Raw genomic sequence first — 17,835 nt, forward strand, 5'->3', positions numbered from 1 at the left:
CTGACCTGCTTGTGTCTGTACACACAGCTTCAGTGTTTGGAGCCAACAGTCTGCAAGGTGACGCACAGATCAGCCTAGATTTTTTATTTTTTTTTAAGAGGAACTTAAAAAAAGAGTATAGATGAAGATATTTAATAGGAAAAAAACCCACACCTTTATTAAATTGAATAAAGAAAAAAAACCTGTGGAGCTGGGCTATTATGTTTGTACAACCCAATGTAAATACAAGCAGCATAGACCCAGCTGAGAGAAAGGGGGTTTAACAAACTGTGGTTTTCCCCTCTTTGCAGAAATTCTTAAAAGCAAATTGTGGCATCTTTCCTTGAAGAACCCTGCATATTAGAGCATTTGATCATGCTTGAGCAAAGTGAAATACAGATTGCTTTGGAAATCTGCTTGTCTGGCAGGGTGACTGCGTTAAGGAAGCTCCCAGAGCATTTTTTGGTGCTTCCCTACCGTGGCTTTCCCAGCTCTTCAGGGCTTCTGAGTTGTGTAAGGTGTTTGCCACTTATCAGCTCTGGTGCTGATCCCCATGGCTGACACATATGGATATACCGCATCTCTTGTGTTGCCCTGAATAACATACCAGGTACTTAAGGATTTTTTTTTGCAAGGGGTGACAATGCTTAATGGGTTCACCTTCCTGCAACTTAGCAGCTGTGGTATCTCACTGCCAGTACGGTTATTTGCACTAGCACAAAGTAGGTGTGAAACACTGTCCTGTGAAGTTGGCAGCATTTCATGTCCCTTTGCAGGGTTGGGTGGCAGTGAGACTTGAGGTCTGAGCTGCTGTGCTGGAAGCAAGCACAAACTGAAGAGTGAAGACGACCAGAAACTCAAAGTGACCCCTTTAGTTTTGCCATCCAATATGGAGGAAGGATAAGGCTTAGGTGAATATATATTTTTTTTTAAGAAAATTGATTTATTTTTACCAGATATCACTATAAATCTTCTACTGGTAACACTTTAAAAATTTCTAATACAAGTAAAGACTTCTAAAAATACGGCTTTAGTCTTGGCTATGTCCCTTTAGTTAGCATGTGCCAGCTACTAAAGCATTTTCAATAGTTCTAATTGAAACATGAGCCAATTTACTAATTAGCCAAGACTACATGGGGAATACACAAAGGGAAAATGCCTTTCTGTGTCAATATTTCCTCCTTTATCCTTTACAAAGACCTGGTGTGACGTGAACAAACTGCACCACCAGCAGCCAGGCAGAGCCCCTACGCTCCTGGCTGTCCTGAGCAGTCCCACGCAGTCCCGCAGAGGTGGGCATGGAGTGGCACGCAGGGTTTTTGACTGGGGTCCTTGTCTCTGCCTTGGGGTACAGCCACTTTTTGCATGGTGTCTTCCTCAGTGGATCTTCTTCTCCCTCCCTGTGGCTTGCTGTAGCAGAGGTGGATGTTTCTGGCCCCATCCCTCACAGCAATGGAGCAGAGGTTCCCTGTGTGCTGTACGCAGGGCAGGGATAGGGGCTTGCAGGAGGGCTCCAGGTGGCCTGGGCAGGTCCCAGCCCCTGCCTGTGTGGAGGGGGGCAGCCGGGGCATAGGGAGCCCTCCTTGCTAGGTGAGCCAGCAGGCAGTGCCACAGGCTTCTTTCCCCTCCCTTTCCCAAGCAAGTTATACCTTGGAAGTCTGGGTGGACATTACAAAGGACTTCCATGGGGAAAGATGGTCCAAAAAACCATCTCTACTGCGAAGCTTTTACAAACTAGTTGTGCAAACACCTACCTGTCAGGAATGGCTTGGTGAGAGTGGCTCTGCTGAGGCAGAGTGATAGCTGAGTGCTAACAGCTGCTTTTTCAGCCTGATTTTCTGAGGTCTTTTGGTTCCCTAATGGCATAAAGGAACTTTAGCAAGGAAGAGGAGGTGCCTTGGAGAAATGCACAGCTCCCTGCAAATGAGAACTAAATCAGATGAAGCAGAGTACGTTGATACATAAATAAGTGATGCTTCCACCACTAGTTCAAGCACTCTCTGCTCTCTTCCATCACCCTCCTTATGGCTGTGTCACTGTAACATCTTCCACATTAGGAGTTCAAAGCAAGTAGGGACTGTCCCATATCAAATCACTGTGAGAAAGAAGCATCACAGCCACAGCATGCATGTAGAAACTGAAGCACAAAAGTATCAAGTGACATGCATGGATGCCTTCAGGCCTGCCTGGAGAAAATATATAGGCCATATAGTGATTAGCACTGCAGAGAACCCTATTTTAATGATAAAATGATAACTGGTTATCCCATAGGCCAGCTTGAAGACAGAAGAGAAAAAAAAAATTTGGGGACAGGCGGACTTCTGTCTAGGATGCTTTACAACTGACTAGTCTGGTAGTGAAGCTGTTTGGGCTGTTCCCCATGTGCTTGCTACACAAAGTTGGGTGGCTCTTGCACAGCTGCTCTTCCAAGGTCTTCATGAATGACAGAGCCAGTTCCTGGAAACTGGCCCATAATGGCTTGTCTCCAGCTTCTGTACTAGCACCAGTTCTTCTGTAACTCGTACATCAGCAAGTTGCACATCAATGGTCTGCTTCAAACTCTATCCTGACAGTTTGTCTATTCTGTTTGACATCTGCTTAGGTAATTGGTACGAATGTCTGCTCTGACCTTAGAGGCACCTTCAATTCTTACCTGGCTGCCAGAACAAACTGTGACCATCAGCAGTGGCTGCAGCTGGATACTTCAAAACTTGTTTCCCCCTGCTCTGTAATCCCCATGGGAGTAAAAAAAATCTTCTTTCATGGGCATGATCTTAAGCCCAATGTGTAACCTGTCTATCTTGGTCATATTCTGGATAGGTTCCTCAAGTACCAGCGTTTTCTGTTGAAATTAAGATCACTCAGCATCTCCTTGGTGAGTTTAGTGGATCTGATTTGGGATCTAACGATTCTCCCCCTTGAACACCTTTCTTTGTCTGTGCTATGTGACAGCATAATCCTTTGCTTCAAAATGGCTCAGGTTGTCCCACTCTGGGTTACTTGATGCACAACCCCATGTGACCATGGGATGCATGGATGTGCACCCATAGCAAATCAGATGAGGACTGGGGTATATCAAGATGTGTCAAGAATGCTGTGACTTTACCCAAGGTGTATGCGCTAATGATTCCCATCAATGAGTTACTAAAGATCTCCTGGTACTTCTTACTGTCCCAGAGATGTTTACCTTCCCGTCCTGCCTGCTTTCCATCCTGGCTAACAGCATCCCACCAGGGACTGTAAATCCTGCCCTTGTGCAGCCCTGCCTGTTTCAATGGTATACACCATGTGATATGTTCTGACTTACACTGTTTTTAGAGCTGAGCCTTATTTCACATTCCAAAGTCACGCAGACACATCCTCTTAACCTTCTCGGCAATAATTCCTGCAAATGAGAGTCTGCACACAGAGAGATACTCAATATTTTCTAGCACATTAATCAAATAACCATCCAGTTGTTGCCTTGTGTGTTGGAAGTGGACGTGTTGTCAAATGAAATGATTTTATAGATTATCTTCTGTACTACCCAGATGGGGAATTTAGCAACATCATGTGCACAAAGTCCTTTAGGAGAAGATCAATGTCTATTCATTTCATCTTCTTTTGCTTACTCAAGGAAATCTCATACTTAATGTTGTTCCCCAGAGGAGCTTTCCCATCCCTAGCTTTTAAAACCAGAGATTGTTTCTAAGTGCATGTTGAAAGGAAAGCCCAGACCACCATCATCTGAGGGCTGTTGGTGGGAGCTTGCCATGACACCGAGAAAAAAGAGCAAGTGGGCAGCTATCCTGACTTCTGTATGGCCAGGTGCTCCCCAGGAATGCTGCCTTTCGGCTTGCCCTGCTGTGTGTCACAGCCCAAACCGAAAGCATCGTTCAGTCTGCTGAAAACACCACTGAGGCCTGAATTGAAGAACTCTTCCCACCCGTGTACACCTGCAGGGAATGAGATTGGACTATGCTGTGACTTTGTGCTGGTGGTGGGGCTTGTGGTTTGCACAGCGGCTCTTTACTGCTAGGAGAGGCTTTTGGATGGTTTCTGTTGTTCTCTACTTTTGAGCTGTCTGAAGTACGTCTTGGCCACAGCCAAGCTGTCAGAGAGAAAGGGGAAGGCTGAAAAGTGTCCTCCTTTCCCTGTACAGAGTGACCAGAGGCTGGGGAGTAAAAGCTGCTCAGCTGAGCAAGGTGGGCTTCAGATCCCTCGCTTCCCATGATGGTGAGCATGCCCATTAGGGCAGCGTAGCTGCCCTGCCTCCATTAATTTCAAGAAGCTGTCAGGATGTTCTTGCAGCAAAATGTTCCCAAGCCTCTTGCTCTCGCGCACTTTCTGCTTCTTGGTGTCCTCCTGTCACATCTCTCGCATTAATGTGATGTCTTCCCCGGGCGGTGTTATGCTCCAGCCCTTCTCCCCATCCATCTCCTCCTTTCTCCATGCCTCCAAGGAGGTAGCTCTCAATGCGGCTACAGGTGAGAGATGAGATCGCATGGGAGCAATCTGTGTTTTTGGCCTCCAGATGATTTATGACAGCTCAGGATGCAGCTGTAGCTACAGTTGCTTTCATAGCGCTGGAGAGGAGTGAGGTGCTCACAGTGGCTGGGGAGCTGCAGAGCCCGGGAAGGGGCAGCCCCCACAGCCACAGCGGGCGGGGAGGGGTGGCCTGGTGGCCCGCTGCAACTGCCCTCCATCAGCACTGACCTTTCCATGGTGACAGCTAGTGGAGCAGCCAGCCAGTTGGGTGAAGGGCACTTCCCCTCAGGGGAACAAGCCCAGCCACACGTCCTCATCCTCGCAGGCTGCAGAGTGACCCAGGAGCAGGGATGCTGCTCTTCCCTCTGCCACAAAATCCCAGCAGAAGGTTAACTGTTTCGGTGATGTGGTGCCGGGACTGCGGACCCTCACCCACTTCCCCGTCTCACTGCACATTCCCTACAAACTTCTGCCATGCTCCTTCTGCCCTTGCATGAGGAGGTCTGGCAACGTGCTGGCTCTGGAGCAAGAGTAGGTGGTGGCTGTGGTTTGCTGGAGCCTCTGTCCCACCACCCCACGGGTGGTGCGAGGGTCCCCCTGCCACACAGCCCACACCGCTGGGCTCCTGCGTGGGGTCCCCAGAGCTTTCACGGTGCGGTGGAGCCTCCGAGCACTCACTGCCTCTCAGCAAAGCTGGGGAGGTGCGGTCTGGCACCCCCTCCTCCTCTGGGATTCGGTCACATTGGGTGAGGGGTGCAGGGCCCTGCCTGTGTCCGTGTGGGGCACCTGCAGCTCGGGTCTGTGGAAGTTCTGCCCCTCACCTGTTGTTTCAGAGCTGGGTAAAAGGCCCTTTTCTCCCTGTGGCTCAGAGTGAAGGAGGAAACCATGAATTTACCAGATTGGTTGCCAGATTCAGACACTCTTTTTTTGAAAAGCCACCTGAGGCTTGAGTGTGTGGTGAGGGTCCAATCTGCAACAGAGCTGAGCTGGTGTAGGAGCCCAGCAGGTTTGCTCTCTCAGTGTCCTCACCCAAAGGGACTTGCTTTTGCAAAGCCAGCATCTTACTGTGTGGCCCTCTATGGTTCCTCACTGCATTTCCTTTGTCTTTGTTGACTTATTTTTTAAATACATTAAAAAAGACTACTCTAAGGAAATCCCACTACTGTGGGACTACTTAGTAGGCCATATAGAACTCTCTGTACTTAACAAAAAGCGCATGCAGTGAGTCATTATTCCTTCAGTCCGGTGTGTTGAGTATTCATCGCACTGACCAGGGGCTCGCCTGAAATCAGGCTTTCCCCACACACAGCACACTGCCAGGGAGCTCATCTGCTGGGTACGCGTCCTCGCTGAATGAGCATTTCTCTGCCACTCTGGTATGTGCCCGTACCACTCGTGGGGATGGGAGAGCCGCAAGAAGGAAAGAAAGAAAGAAAGAAAAGAAAAACAAGTTGCTGTATGAAAGCAAACTCAAATGGTGTGCATGCATAATATTCATTGCATAAAGTCTTAGAATAGCTTTTGTCATGGTACCTAAGCTGGCCCCTGGGAGACAGGGTCTGTGTTTTTATTTCCAAATTCTTTCAGACAAGCAATATTGAGTAATTTGGAGCTCCTACAATGGAAAAACCATAAGCAATGGTAATTATGAATGGGATTTTAAAAAGCAACCCGTGTTCAGGATGTATTGGCTTCTTTTGAGAATCCCATCTTCTGTTTTGTTGTATATGAGCAAGGGAAAGATCACAGCTATGAATCAGCTGTAGGTTTAACTCAGCAAATTGAACAAGCTTTGTGAAGTATCAAGGGCCCAAACAACATCTGATTCAAAAGCCAGATTCGGTCAACCTCTCCAATGAAAACATAAAATCATCGTGATGAAGATGAATTCTTAGCAGAGCACCAACATTTACACCAGAGAGGTATCATTTAAAATTCTACATCCTTCAGGCTGGATTAGCAGAGATAGAAAGGGTCTAGCGGAGGGAAAGGAGGCTTGCTGGCATTAGTGCAGGGTATGGGTAGGGCAAGCACTGGCAAAAATAAAGCTGATTTATCTTAGAAAGAAGAATTAGAGGTGATTTTTCTTGCATATTCCTGCACTGATGGATATAGCAGAGGTTGTCCAAACTCTTTCCTCTATCCTGCACGCCATCATTTGAAAGATGAGGTTTGGGACTGAGACCAAAACAAGAGCCAGCACAAGGAATGGGATTTCCACAGTCAGAGTGCAGGTGCAGTTATGACTTGAGGGTCAAATTATAGGATAGCTGAATAATTTTGTGGTTGTTAATGATACCAGCAGGAATGCAAGCTGCAGCACTGACAATTGATCAACTCTTCTATTCTCTGTTGTGAAATGGTGATTTTCAGGGGGCTAATGGTAGTGACGGCATGCCCAGCATGCAGGGCTGGATTGCTCATTCTCTGAAGTGCTGTAGGATCAAAGATACTGGGTATATTTAATGCCAAGGGCTACCAGCTGAGGCACATAGGGATTTGAAGTTTAGGGTTAGTTTTCCAGACTCTTACGATTGCCAGTCCTGCTTTTCTCCTCCTTTCCGTCCCCAGCCAAGGCTGGTTGTGCACAAAATGCACCAGGGGCTGATCTGAATGTTGAGGATGGGTAGGGAGCACGGGGAGGTCATAGCCACAGGGCCACGTGTGGGTACAGAGCTGTGGGAAGCAGGGCATCATTCAGCGGCAGGAGGGGCAGCAGGCCTGGTGGCTCTCAGGGGGCAGTTGCTTTAGGGTAAGGGAAATGCTTTGTATATGAAACTGACGTTTTGTTTAAAAAATGCACTTCCAGCTTGGGGTTGGGGCCAACTGGAAGTCCAGGAGTGCCAAGAGGGCAAGCACATGCCCATTTAGGCTTTTGGCGCTGCTCCCATAACATCCTCTTAGGCAAGCTCAGGAATCGTGGGTTAGGTGAGTGGTCAGTGAGGTGGATTGAGAACTGGCCGGATGGCAGAGCTCAGAAGGTTGTCGTCCATGGCACAGACTCTAGCTGGAGGCCTGTAGCTAGTGGTGTTCCCCTGGGGTCAGTGCTGGGTCCAGTCCTGTTCAACTCACTCATCAGTGGCTGGGCATGTGAGGGCACGGAGCCTACCCTCAGCCAGTTTGCTGGTGGCACCAACCCGGGAGGAGCGGCCGATACCCCAGCAGGCTGCGCTGCCATCCAGCCAGAGCTGGGCAGGCTGGAGAGCTGGGCACAGAGGGACCTCACCAGGGTCAGCGAAGGCCAGTGCAGGGTCCTGCACCTGGGGAGGAACAGCCCCCCACACCAGTACGGGCTGGGGGTGACCTGCTGGGAGGCGGCTCTGCGGAGAAGGACCTGGGAGTTCGGGTGGGCAGCAAGTTACCCACGGCCCAGCAGTGTGCCCTGTGGCCAAGATGGCCAGTGGGACCCTGGGGGGCATTAGGGGCAGCGTGGCCAGCAGGTCGAGGGAGGTGATCCTGCCCCTCTGCTCTGCCCTGGGGAGGCCACATCTGGAGTGCTGGGCCCAGTGCTGGGCTCCCCAGTTCAACAGAAACAGGGAGCTACTGGCGACGGTCCAGCAGCGGGCTATGAAGACGATGAGGGGAGTGAAGCATCTCCCTGATGAGGGAAGGCTGAGGGAGTTGGGCCTGTGTGGCCTGGAGAAGAGAAAACTGAGAGGGGATCTTATCAGCCGCTACAAATAGCTTAAGGATGAGTGCCAAGAGGACGGGGCCAGGCTCTTTCCAGTAGTGCCCAGCAACAGGACAAGGGGCAACAGGCACAAACCGCAACACAGAAGCTCCTCCTCAATATGAGGAAGAACTTTACTTTGAGGGTGACAGAGCACTGGGACAGGCTGCCCAGAGAGGCTGTGGGGTCTCCTGCTCTGGAGACATTCAGAATCCACCTGGACACAATTCTGTGCAACCTGCTCTAGGTGAACCTGCTTTAGTAGGGAGGTTGGACTAGATGATCTCCAGAGGTCCCTTCTGACCCTGACTATTCCGTGATTTAGAGTGGTTGCATTTATACAAGCAGGTGATTATATGTTCTCATCAGTGCACGTGCAGACAATGTTACATTTAAGAGGGTGTGAGATCAACCTGGAATAAAAGCACTAATCCCTTCCATCACAGGCAAGGGATGAGACTGCATGAAGCCTTTCAGCCACCAGCAAAGTGAGGGGAGCGCCAGGGCATTTTCAGCTCACAACAGCTGAAGGAGGCTGGAAGGAGGCGGCAGGTTGGCAGAGCCTGCGACTCATTTCCCTTGTTCTCTTTGTGCATGAAAGCCAAGGGACGGTGACCTCTGCGTAAGGCATGTATTTGCTGTAAAAGGAACCATAGCATAGTGAGCTCTGCTCTCCTTTTCCTACAGAATGCTTCAAGAACTCGTAAGAAATTTGCTGAAGGGGAGATGTAGGACGTGCTGCCCAGCTGCTCCAGCAGCCAGCACCTCTCAGAGCAGGCTCGTGAAGCTGCATCACCTAGGGTTTCCTCCGGTGTGAATTATTTCAGAGCTGCAGGCTGTGGGTTTCCCCACAGCCCACGCAGCTGGTGGCTGTCTGCCTGGCAGGCGACCGTTGCCAGCAGGGAGGCAGCAGCGTGATGCCTGTGGGGTGCCTGTGCTTGTGTGTCTGCTTCTGCACGTGTGCGTGTGTGTGTGTGTGCACTGGGTAGCAGGGTGAGGGAAACCTGCTTCTCCGCTGGCCATCAGACCTTACTGCCCACACACTGAGCCACGAGCCACTGGGCTGGCACCTCCTGAGCCCCTTGCCAGTTTGTGGGGGGATCAGAGCTATTTTTGTCAAACTTTGCTTTGCACAGCATGGCCTGCCATCATGCCTTGGGTTAAACAGAAAACTGGCCAGTGTCATTTGCAGGAGTGGGGCATTAGCCTTTCTTAAGAGCCACGTTGAGCTCGTTCAGTGGGTGAGAAAACTTTGACTCTCCAATGTACCCATTCAGCTCTTTCCTTCCTCCACTTTTGCTTCTCTGTTCCCTTCTCCCCTTTATGACCCTTATTATTTTTCCGTCCACAGCAAAACAGTTCACATCAAGGTAATTGATGATGAGGAGTATGAAAAAAACAAGAATTTCTTCATTGAGCTGATGAGCCCCCGCATGGTGGATATGAGTTTACAGAAAGGTGTAGTACTAGCCCTGCAGACTAACATTAACGTTCTTCTTTCCTCTTCTCTTCCAACTCCTTCCTCCTCTTCTCCTCCTCTTCCTCTGATGTCTTTCTGTCTCCAACTGCTATGCCCTAAACACTGCTGTGCGCACACACCGTGTCACATGGTACCCATGGGGTGGCATGGGGAGTGGCGCTGGGGCCGGGGAGAAGCGAAGTGGTGAGGGGGGCAGAGAGAGTAGGATGGAGGGCAGTCCTACTTGTCCGTATTTCTGTGGTGGCTTGAGAGGGACCTTCTGCCGTTGCCACTGGAGGGCCCAAGCAAATTTTCTAGTGTCAGCAGGAAGATGCTGGCTAGAAACACATCCAGCGTCTCAGGAGATCATCACCCAGCCCCGGTACTATGGGTTGTCCCAGTCAAACCTGTGTTAGAAAAAGACAGGAATCAATGCCTGTCAGAGAAGCAGTTCTGATAACCCCTGAGAAGGACTCGGCAAAGGCTGTGCAGCCCCCGGTCCAGTTGCTGTGGAGCAGCTCTGGGAGCAGGAGATGAGGGCAGGGAGGAGCTGAGGCCCCACTTTGGTTCACCTGAAGGCTCCCAGCAGCTGTGTGCATTGCAGGGATGCTGGGGGGAGTTGGGTGAGCTGACAGAGCTGTAGCCCGCTGTCAGAGACCCATCTCACCCCACTGGGGTGTGTGTCTGTGAGCGCCCCTCTCTCTGTTTTCTCCTGAGGCTCCCAGCCCAGAGCCCCTGCAGATTTATTATTAATTGTGAAGGTAGCGGAAACAATTGATCTTCCAGCTAAAACACAGTGGGTACCCCAGGGTAGTCCCTGGTGATTTCCAGGCAGCCGATACCCTTTCCATTACCATCTGACACTGAAAAAAATGCGCTGCAGAAGTTGCCTTCCACTAATCATCAGCAAGGTCCTCCTCCCTCTTTCCCTCCCTCCTCACCCTCTTGCCAGCCCCCTCTCCTCTTAACACCCTCCCGCTCCCCAAGGAGCAGCTGTGATGGATGTCCCGTGTTGAACAGGCAGGCCGACGTGCACCACCCCACCGGGGAAGGGGCTGTGTGCCAGGAGCCCATGCCACCGCTGCCGCTGCTGCTGCCGCCTCGCCTCCAGCCAGCTGACCTGCTGTACACAGTTGTCTCTTTTGTTGTCCCTACAGGAAGACCGTAAGGGTTAAGATAGTAGATGAGGAGGAATACGAAAGGCAGGAGAATTTCTTCATTGCCCTTGGTGAACCGAAATGGATGGAACGAGGAATATCAGGTGTGAGATCCTTTATGAAAAACATGAAAAAAAAAAAAAAGAAAAAAAAATCAGAATCAAGTCTCCAAACCCCAAATCCAGAAAATATAACCCTCTTTCTCCTCCTTCCCCTCCCTCCTTTTCTCCTCCTCCTGTAGATGGATCGACTTTTACTCTCTGCCCTCCTGTATTCTCGCTCTCACCCCGTTTCGGTGTCATCTCTGCCTTTTAGAGCTCAGCTTACTTCTGATCCTCCTTTTGTGCAATGCTTGAGCCTCAGAGGCTGTATTATTTTGAATGGGTTTCCTTGTCTTGATCTATTTTTTGTTCTGAGCACACCTTTGCTATTCTCCCCTCTCCTGCTCCTTTGCCAGGACCTTAGGGAATGTGAAAGGCAAGAGAAGGGCATAATGCATGGCTGCCCCCTTGGATCTCCCCATATGCGCCCCTCCCCCCTCATCTTTCCCTCTGTTGTTGTCTGCCAGTGGCATTGCCTTAGTGCTCTTGGGTGCCTGTGAGGTGTGATGAAAAGCCCATGGGAGAAGAAGGAAAGTGCGAGATTTCTCATTTTGCTTTTTTTTTGTAAAAAAATGGTTCTCCCTGTCTGTCATCTGAAAACCTCCTTAGTGTGTCACAATCAATTAAAGTCTGTCATGCAGACGGTGTGGAGCTCTGCTAAGGTCCTACTTCATCAGCAGTGAGACCCAGAATCTCACAGCAGAGCAGGATTATAGTGGGAATAAACCTCGACTTACAGTTGTGCCTTGCCTACAAGTATCATTGTCCTTGTCCTATACCTGTTAGACCTCTTTCTCACTGAGCCAGTCTTGCCATTGGCTTCACCAGCTTTGAGGTGGCCCAGGAGAGCCAAGCTTTAAACAGAAGCACTTTACACAAGGGAATTCAAATCCAGCTTCTGAGTGTCTGAGATGGAGTAGAAAAAGATGTGTGTGCCCATTGGCTTTTTTCTGCTCCCATGTGCTGCTACAGGTGATGGGAACACCTGGCAGTTGCCTGTGCATTGCACAGCTTTCCCTTGCTGAAACGCCTCCCATCTCTTATTTTGCCAGCGGAGCAGCTGCCTTCTGGCCAGTTTGAGCTCCCCATGCACAGCTCTGCAGGGCATTTGGTATAGACACAGCTTGCATAGTATGACGATGTCATATAGCATCCGTGGATTTGTAAAATGTAAACACAAAACAGATTTGTAGTTTCAGGTTGCTAGACCACCTCCAGCAGCCCATAGGCAATGAGGGACATTAGATTTCTGTGTGTTGAGCACAGGCCCTTGGGTTTCACCAGGTCCAACTGCCCTTGAGTGGAAGCAGTGACCAACCTGCCCTATCCCGTGGGGGTATGTCTCAGCAGTTAATTGCCCTCCAGGGTAAAGGCATGAGCATGGCTTCTAGGTAGAAGTCACCTGGCCTCAGCTTGTAGCCACCAGTTGTTTTCCTACTGTTCTCTATCAGATGAAAGGACTATATAGCGTGCCACAGCTTCTGTGTGGGTACCTGCTCATATACCCATAGTACACTCAGATTTCTTCTTGGGAGTTTAAGGAGATTAAGCCCTTTGTGTCAGCAAAGCGTTCAGCCCTAGTTCAAAGTCTTCAGCCCTAGCATCACCGTAGGGTCTCCCCTCTACATGTGCCCCCTCCTACTCATGGGGCTCCCACCTCCATCTCAGCAGGTACAGGAGGAAAATCACCTGTCTCTGGCTCTGTCCTGCTTAGGACTTGGCAGCTTGGAGCATCACACTGCAGTTTCTGCTCAGTTGTCTGCTCTCTGTGAGCCCTGCATCCTTTTCTAAACCAGTGACCTTCAGTGAGATACAGAGTCAGGATTGAGCTGGTTTTTGTGAAGTTCTGCATTTCTTTTTCCTGTATAGGCCATGTTGCATCTGGCTGAGTAAAAACACATAATTGAAAAAAATCCAAATAGGCCCTAAGGTGGTTCAGTTGTAAAATGTCCTCATTATCGTTAGGGCTGCGATGCCAGTTTGCTGTACTGTGCGTGTCTCATTTACACCAGCATCAGTTGGAGTCAGTGGGACTGTCTGATTTGCAACAGGCAGAGAGGAGATAAAAGCCAGGCTAAATGATCTGCAGCACAGAGCCTGCAGACCAGCCACTTCCCTCACCAGAGGTGAGGGCACACCCTCGGACAGACTCTGTTTACCCGGAGGAAGTAAAGGACCATGCCAAAGAGGAGACAGGGAGCCCTGGTTGGCCTCGTTAGAGTAAAGTCAGAGTGAGAACACCATAGTTTCAAAGTCTAAGAGACTGGAGAATAAAATACATTTGTAAATGTTGCTGGCACAAGGTGGCACAGTTGCTACACTAATTCCAGGGCATCTGGAAAGATCCCCAGCTCCATAGTGCTGCACGCTGACATCTCCATCGAGTGTACCTTGTGCCTGCGATGAAGAATAAGGAGCTATGCAAGCCTTTCCCATGCAGGGCGTCAGGAATGATTGACAGCAGATGCTGTCACCAGCAGCTTCACGGGGCACACACAAGAGCTGGCTTTTGGTGGAGGAGGTGTCCCAGGACACGCATGGGCTCGCATGTGCTCAGGAGGCACAAAACACAGTGTCGGGAAGGGATGCTCACAGTGACTCCCACACGTGTTCCTGCCATCATCACACTGTTGCAGGGGCAGAGTTTGGATAGCTTATTTATTGCAAAGCACATGCATGACTGATAGAGCCCCACAGGCTGCAATGTCATTGCAGCCACCTTGGTGCAGACGGGCCCCCGCAGCGCTGCACAGATGCTGCCATCGCCCCCCCCCCCCCCCCCCCCCCCCCCCCAGCAAATCCCAAAGCACAGCCCCCTAGCTGGGACTCTACCTTGGTTGTGCTGCGGTGGCGAATGGGCCCCCATGCGACTCATACAGCGAGGGCAAAGCACAGCTCCTGCCTCTCCTGGGAGGTTCAGGACGGGTTGCTTTTGATGAAGAGTCTCTCTGGGCTTCGGCTGCCCACGCGTTTGTTTCCAGCCCTGCAAAAGATGTGATTTTCTTGGCGATGTGTCCTTGTTTTGTTGTTACTCCCCACTTAACTGTGTCACACTGAGCCTGTGCCTAGGGAGCTGTAGGGTGTTCTCAGGGTGTTCTCGGACAGCTTTTGGTAGTGGGTGGTGTCTTCAAAGCATCTCTTCTGGCCCCACTGGGAGCAGGGCAGTGTTGGGCACCTCAGCTGACTGGCAGTCGTGTTTGGAAGTTATCAGTGGCCTGGGTTGCACAGAGACAGCCAGTCCATGGCAGTCGTGCCGGCACTACCATAAGCTACGTGCCAAGGGCCGGCGCTCGCCCCAGGGCCTCCCCACACAGAGGGTAGCTGCTAGCTCGCTTTAAGGGTACAAGCTAGGTAGCAGTGATGAAATCAGTGATGATGTGTGGTGCCCTGAAGGGAAGGCAGAGCTGGTGGCAGGGATCAGGGATGAGTAGATGTGTGCTTCTCAAACCAGCTTGGGGCAGAGCTTGGACTGTTTGTTTTGGCGTGCAGAACTTGGTGCTATTCACGTCCACTGTGCTGTCCCTGGGGGTACCCACGCTGCTGCTGGATGCGGGGCAGTGATTTCTGGTGGAGGGTGGAGGAGGATAGCAGGCGGGAGCAGCATTTGCTACTGTACAGTCGATTTGCATTACCGGCTGTGCTGTCCTGTACGTGCCAATACAAAGCAGTTACCTCCACTCAAGGGAACATCTCCTTGGCCCTGATCAGAGCTGTGGGGTAGGGGGTTGTATCTTCTCTGTGAGGGTCAGAGCTGAGCAGGAAATATATATGCTATCGCTTTTGCTGCTTGCGCTTGCTGGCACCTTACTGGGGGAAAAAAACCATCTCTACTCAGAGGTACCTGTGGTAGTCCAAATACAAATTCCTGTCTTCAGGTTGCTTAGGGCTTGCACAATGCGTAACAGCCACAGATACAGTCTTTTGACTGAAACATTTTGCATCATCTGCAGATGATGCTCCTCACTGTTCACCCCCAATTATATCAGTACCACGCTGCTTTGAGCCTTGGGGTGCTTAGTTGTTAACCCTCACCATAAGGAGAGCTGACCACTTACTCCTGGTAATATAAATGCTACATCTACAATACCAGACTTTGTCTTGCAGCTCATTTATTCTTTTTCACCAATTGCTTTCTGCAGCTGGAGTTTTTCAAAGCTTTTCTGATGATCCAAACAAATTACATCAAATAGTTTTACTTCAGCAGCAATTTTTGTTGATGTGCCCCAATAATTCAAATAGATGAGAATAGATCTGAGATGGGTATCTTGCCAGCCCAGTCTGTGGTGAAGACCAGTACCGACTTAGTAGTGGATATCAGATGCAAAGAGCTCTGGCAAAGATGGTGCTTGCTGCAAGCTTCTTTTATCAAAGTGAGTAAAAAGGAATCAAAGAGAGATAAATTCTTTGCTTGGCAAAGGCAGTAAATGTTGCTTTTCTCTATCCTCCTGGGCATCTCCCAGGTTTCCTAATTTTTTTTATCTTCTCCATTTCTAAAAAATTAGTCTCTGAATCTTTCTTGTCTCACCTTTCCTCCATATGTGCACTCACATAAACTGAATCCCTGTCTACTGAGCGCTGGAGGGCTTTGAAACTTCCCAGCACCCTGAGCCACCTTTCTGGCCATCCTTTTTTCAGCACTTTTTGAAAGTGTTCCTGCAGTGAAACAAGTATTTTCCTTTACGACAAGATGCTGTCTGTTGGTTTGACTCTTGCTCTCATGGCAGCTCGTGTGTCCTGTCAGCTCACAACTGAAACAAGGATTTTGCTGCTGTCAGCCCAGCAGGATTTTTGAGAAATACTTTCTTCACACATCAGCTTTCACACTTTTTCCGCGGTTCTGGCTTACAGGGGAAAAACTTGCTTTGCTTTCCCTGGATAAAGTCAGTCTTCTGCTTAAATGGTGGTTAACCCTAGTGTTGATGGAGCCCGAATGACAAGCGAGGCTGCTTTGAAAGATTTGTTGATTGCAGATAATAATAAAAATAGCATTTGGGAAATTATGTTTCTTGAGGGTAATCGGGAGTCTGCTTGTGTGAATTAAGCTCATGGCACAGCAGTGGAAGATTCAACCTCAGGGCTGGTACATCAAGGCTATGTCTTGAGGGTTACATTTTGTAAAAGGGATTGATATCCTTCATGCAAAATTTTGCTTCAGAAAGCATGTCTCTCACAAGATATGGCTTCACTGGAAATGGGAGCACAGATGGCTGGTGAGCACTATTAAGCAGCTTGCTGTCATGACCTGGCTTGGGAAGATTTGGTCTGAAGTCCTCTCAGCCCTTCCAGCACAGAGTCAACTGGTGTGGACAAATCTCATAACACATCTTTTAATAAAGTGTCAGCACCCCTGCCAGGAAAGCTTCGTGCCTCAGAGGCAGGATGTGGCTGGGAGTTGCAGAGTAAGGATTAAACTGTGAGTGAAGGAGGATTCCTAGCTTCGATTGATCCAGCAAGTTATCTGTGTCAAAATATTGACGAAATGATGTGACTTGATACAAAGGTCTGTGCCTGTATAAGATAAGCTGCATCAATGTGCACCCCACACGTGCTGGGGTTTTCTGAAGTGTGGGCAGATGCTAAGAAACTCCTCCTTCCATCAGCTACAGATGGGAATAGGAAAGAAATGTTAAATTGCTGTTATCTTCTTCCACAAAGGTGTAATAATTTGCTTGCAGCTCTGTGATTAAGCTGAACGCTGCTGGTTCTCCTGATGGAGAGGAATCTCCTGGAGTCTGCAAGAGCTTTGCTATTGACTTCAATAATAACAGCATTCAGGTTAATGCTTCAAAATCTCTGCCTTCTTTAGCCTATAAAAAAATCATGTTTATAGCTCTTCACAGTCCATTAGGGAAGCAGTTTGCTTTCCTCGGTGAGTAAATTTGGAGACAGAGCCTGTGGACAGTTACATCTGGAAGATGGGGGATCCTTACCTCTTTTGAGAACGGAGCCTGTGGTTTGCCTGGTCACTGAGCTCCTTCGGGTGCACATGGGGTGCAGGCAATGTGTTCTCTTGCTTTGGCTGCCTGTGGCTGCCCTGCTGTGTGCCTGAGGGTCTCCTCAACATCCAGCCTTCTCTCCCTCATTTCAGCTCACCCTCTAAGTCCCAGGCCCTTAACAAGGGTTCTTTCACCTGCGCAGTGACTTCCTGGAGCCTTTAGGGATATTGATTAGGAAAGATCTGTGTTAATGAAGAATGAGTCCAGAATAAAGCATGCAGCGTGGTCAGATCTCTCTGTGAGGCAGACAGCAGAAAAAGGTATCGCACCATTTAGAAAAAGACTGGGACACACATCTAGCACATCAGGTTGCTGTAAGCTGCAGGACTGCTCGATTGCAGGTCTGCTCCCATCCTGAGCCTGGTTCCTCCTTAACCTTCTTTGGCTTCGGTACAGTTAAAGCAAGAAGGAATTCAATTCCTGATTGTAACCCACAAGAACACGTATGTCACAGCACAATTTGACCCCAAAGTACATTGAAAACACGCAGATAAACCAGTTTATTAGTAAATAGCTTTTTTTAGTAGCTAAATTCAGGTCCGAGTTGTCCAGTGGCAGGGGAAGTGAGTTCGTGCACACAGCTTTGACTTTGCCCAGTAAAAACCAAGCCTGCAAGGCAGAGAAATCCCAGTAAAGCAGGAACTGGGATCCAGAGCTGAAGGCCTTGGATCTTCTGAGACAGTCAGGGTCACCTACCTTGTCTGTGGGCATGCGTGCTTGTCTGCATTCACGCCATGCAAGCGTTAGGTAAGGGATACTTGGGACTGCTATTTTGGATTTGACCGTGGAGCTAATTTTAGCAGCTCCCGGTAAGAATACACGTGTCAGGCCTGTGAGACTACCTGAGATGCCAACAGCAATGAGGTGGCCTGGCTTGGCCCCACAAGGAGCATGACAGGCAGAGCAGGAGAGTGCAGGGCATGGAGAGGTGCCCTAGGGAGGGATGGAGGGATGCAGCCCAGGCGGGAAAGCGGAGGGAGGCTTGTGGGATGGGAACAGTACAGGG

At 49.6% G+C, this 17,835-nt stretch overlaps 1 protein-coding gene across 3 annotated transcripts in view; it reads left to right on the forward strand.

Moving 5' to 3' along the window:
• Window positions 1-17,835, forward strand: part of SLC8A3 (solute carrier family 8 member A3) — a 115,367-nt gene that overhangs the window by 81,730 nt on the left and 15,802 nt on the right. For 2 of the 3 annotated variants that reach the window (XM_040602019.1, XM_040602020.1), the window contains exon 3: window positions 10,733-10,836. In XM_040602019.1, coding sequence (XP_040457953.1) covers window positions 10,733-10,836 — 104 coding nt within the window. Of the gene's footprint in view, window positions 1-9,467; window positions 9,575-10,732; window positions 10,837-17,835 lie in introns of all 3 variants that reach the window. The other variant, XM_040602018.1, reaches the window with a different exon arrangement.

Source organism: Falco naumanni, chromosome 7 (assembly GCF_017639655.2).
Source record: "Falco naumanni isolate bFalNau1 chromosome 7, bFalNau1.pat, whole genome shotgun sequence".
NCBI lineage: Eukaryota > Metazoa > Chordata > Aves > Falconiformes > Falconidae > Falco > Falco naumanni.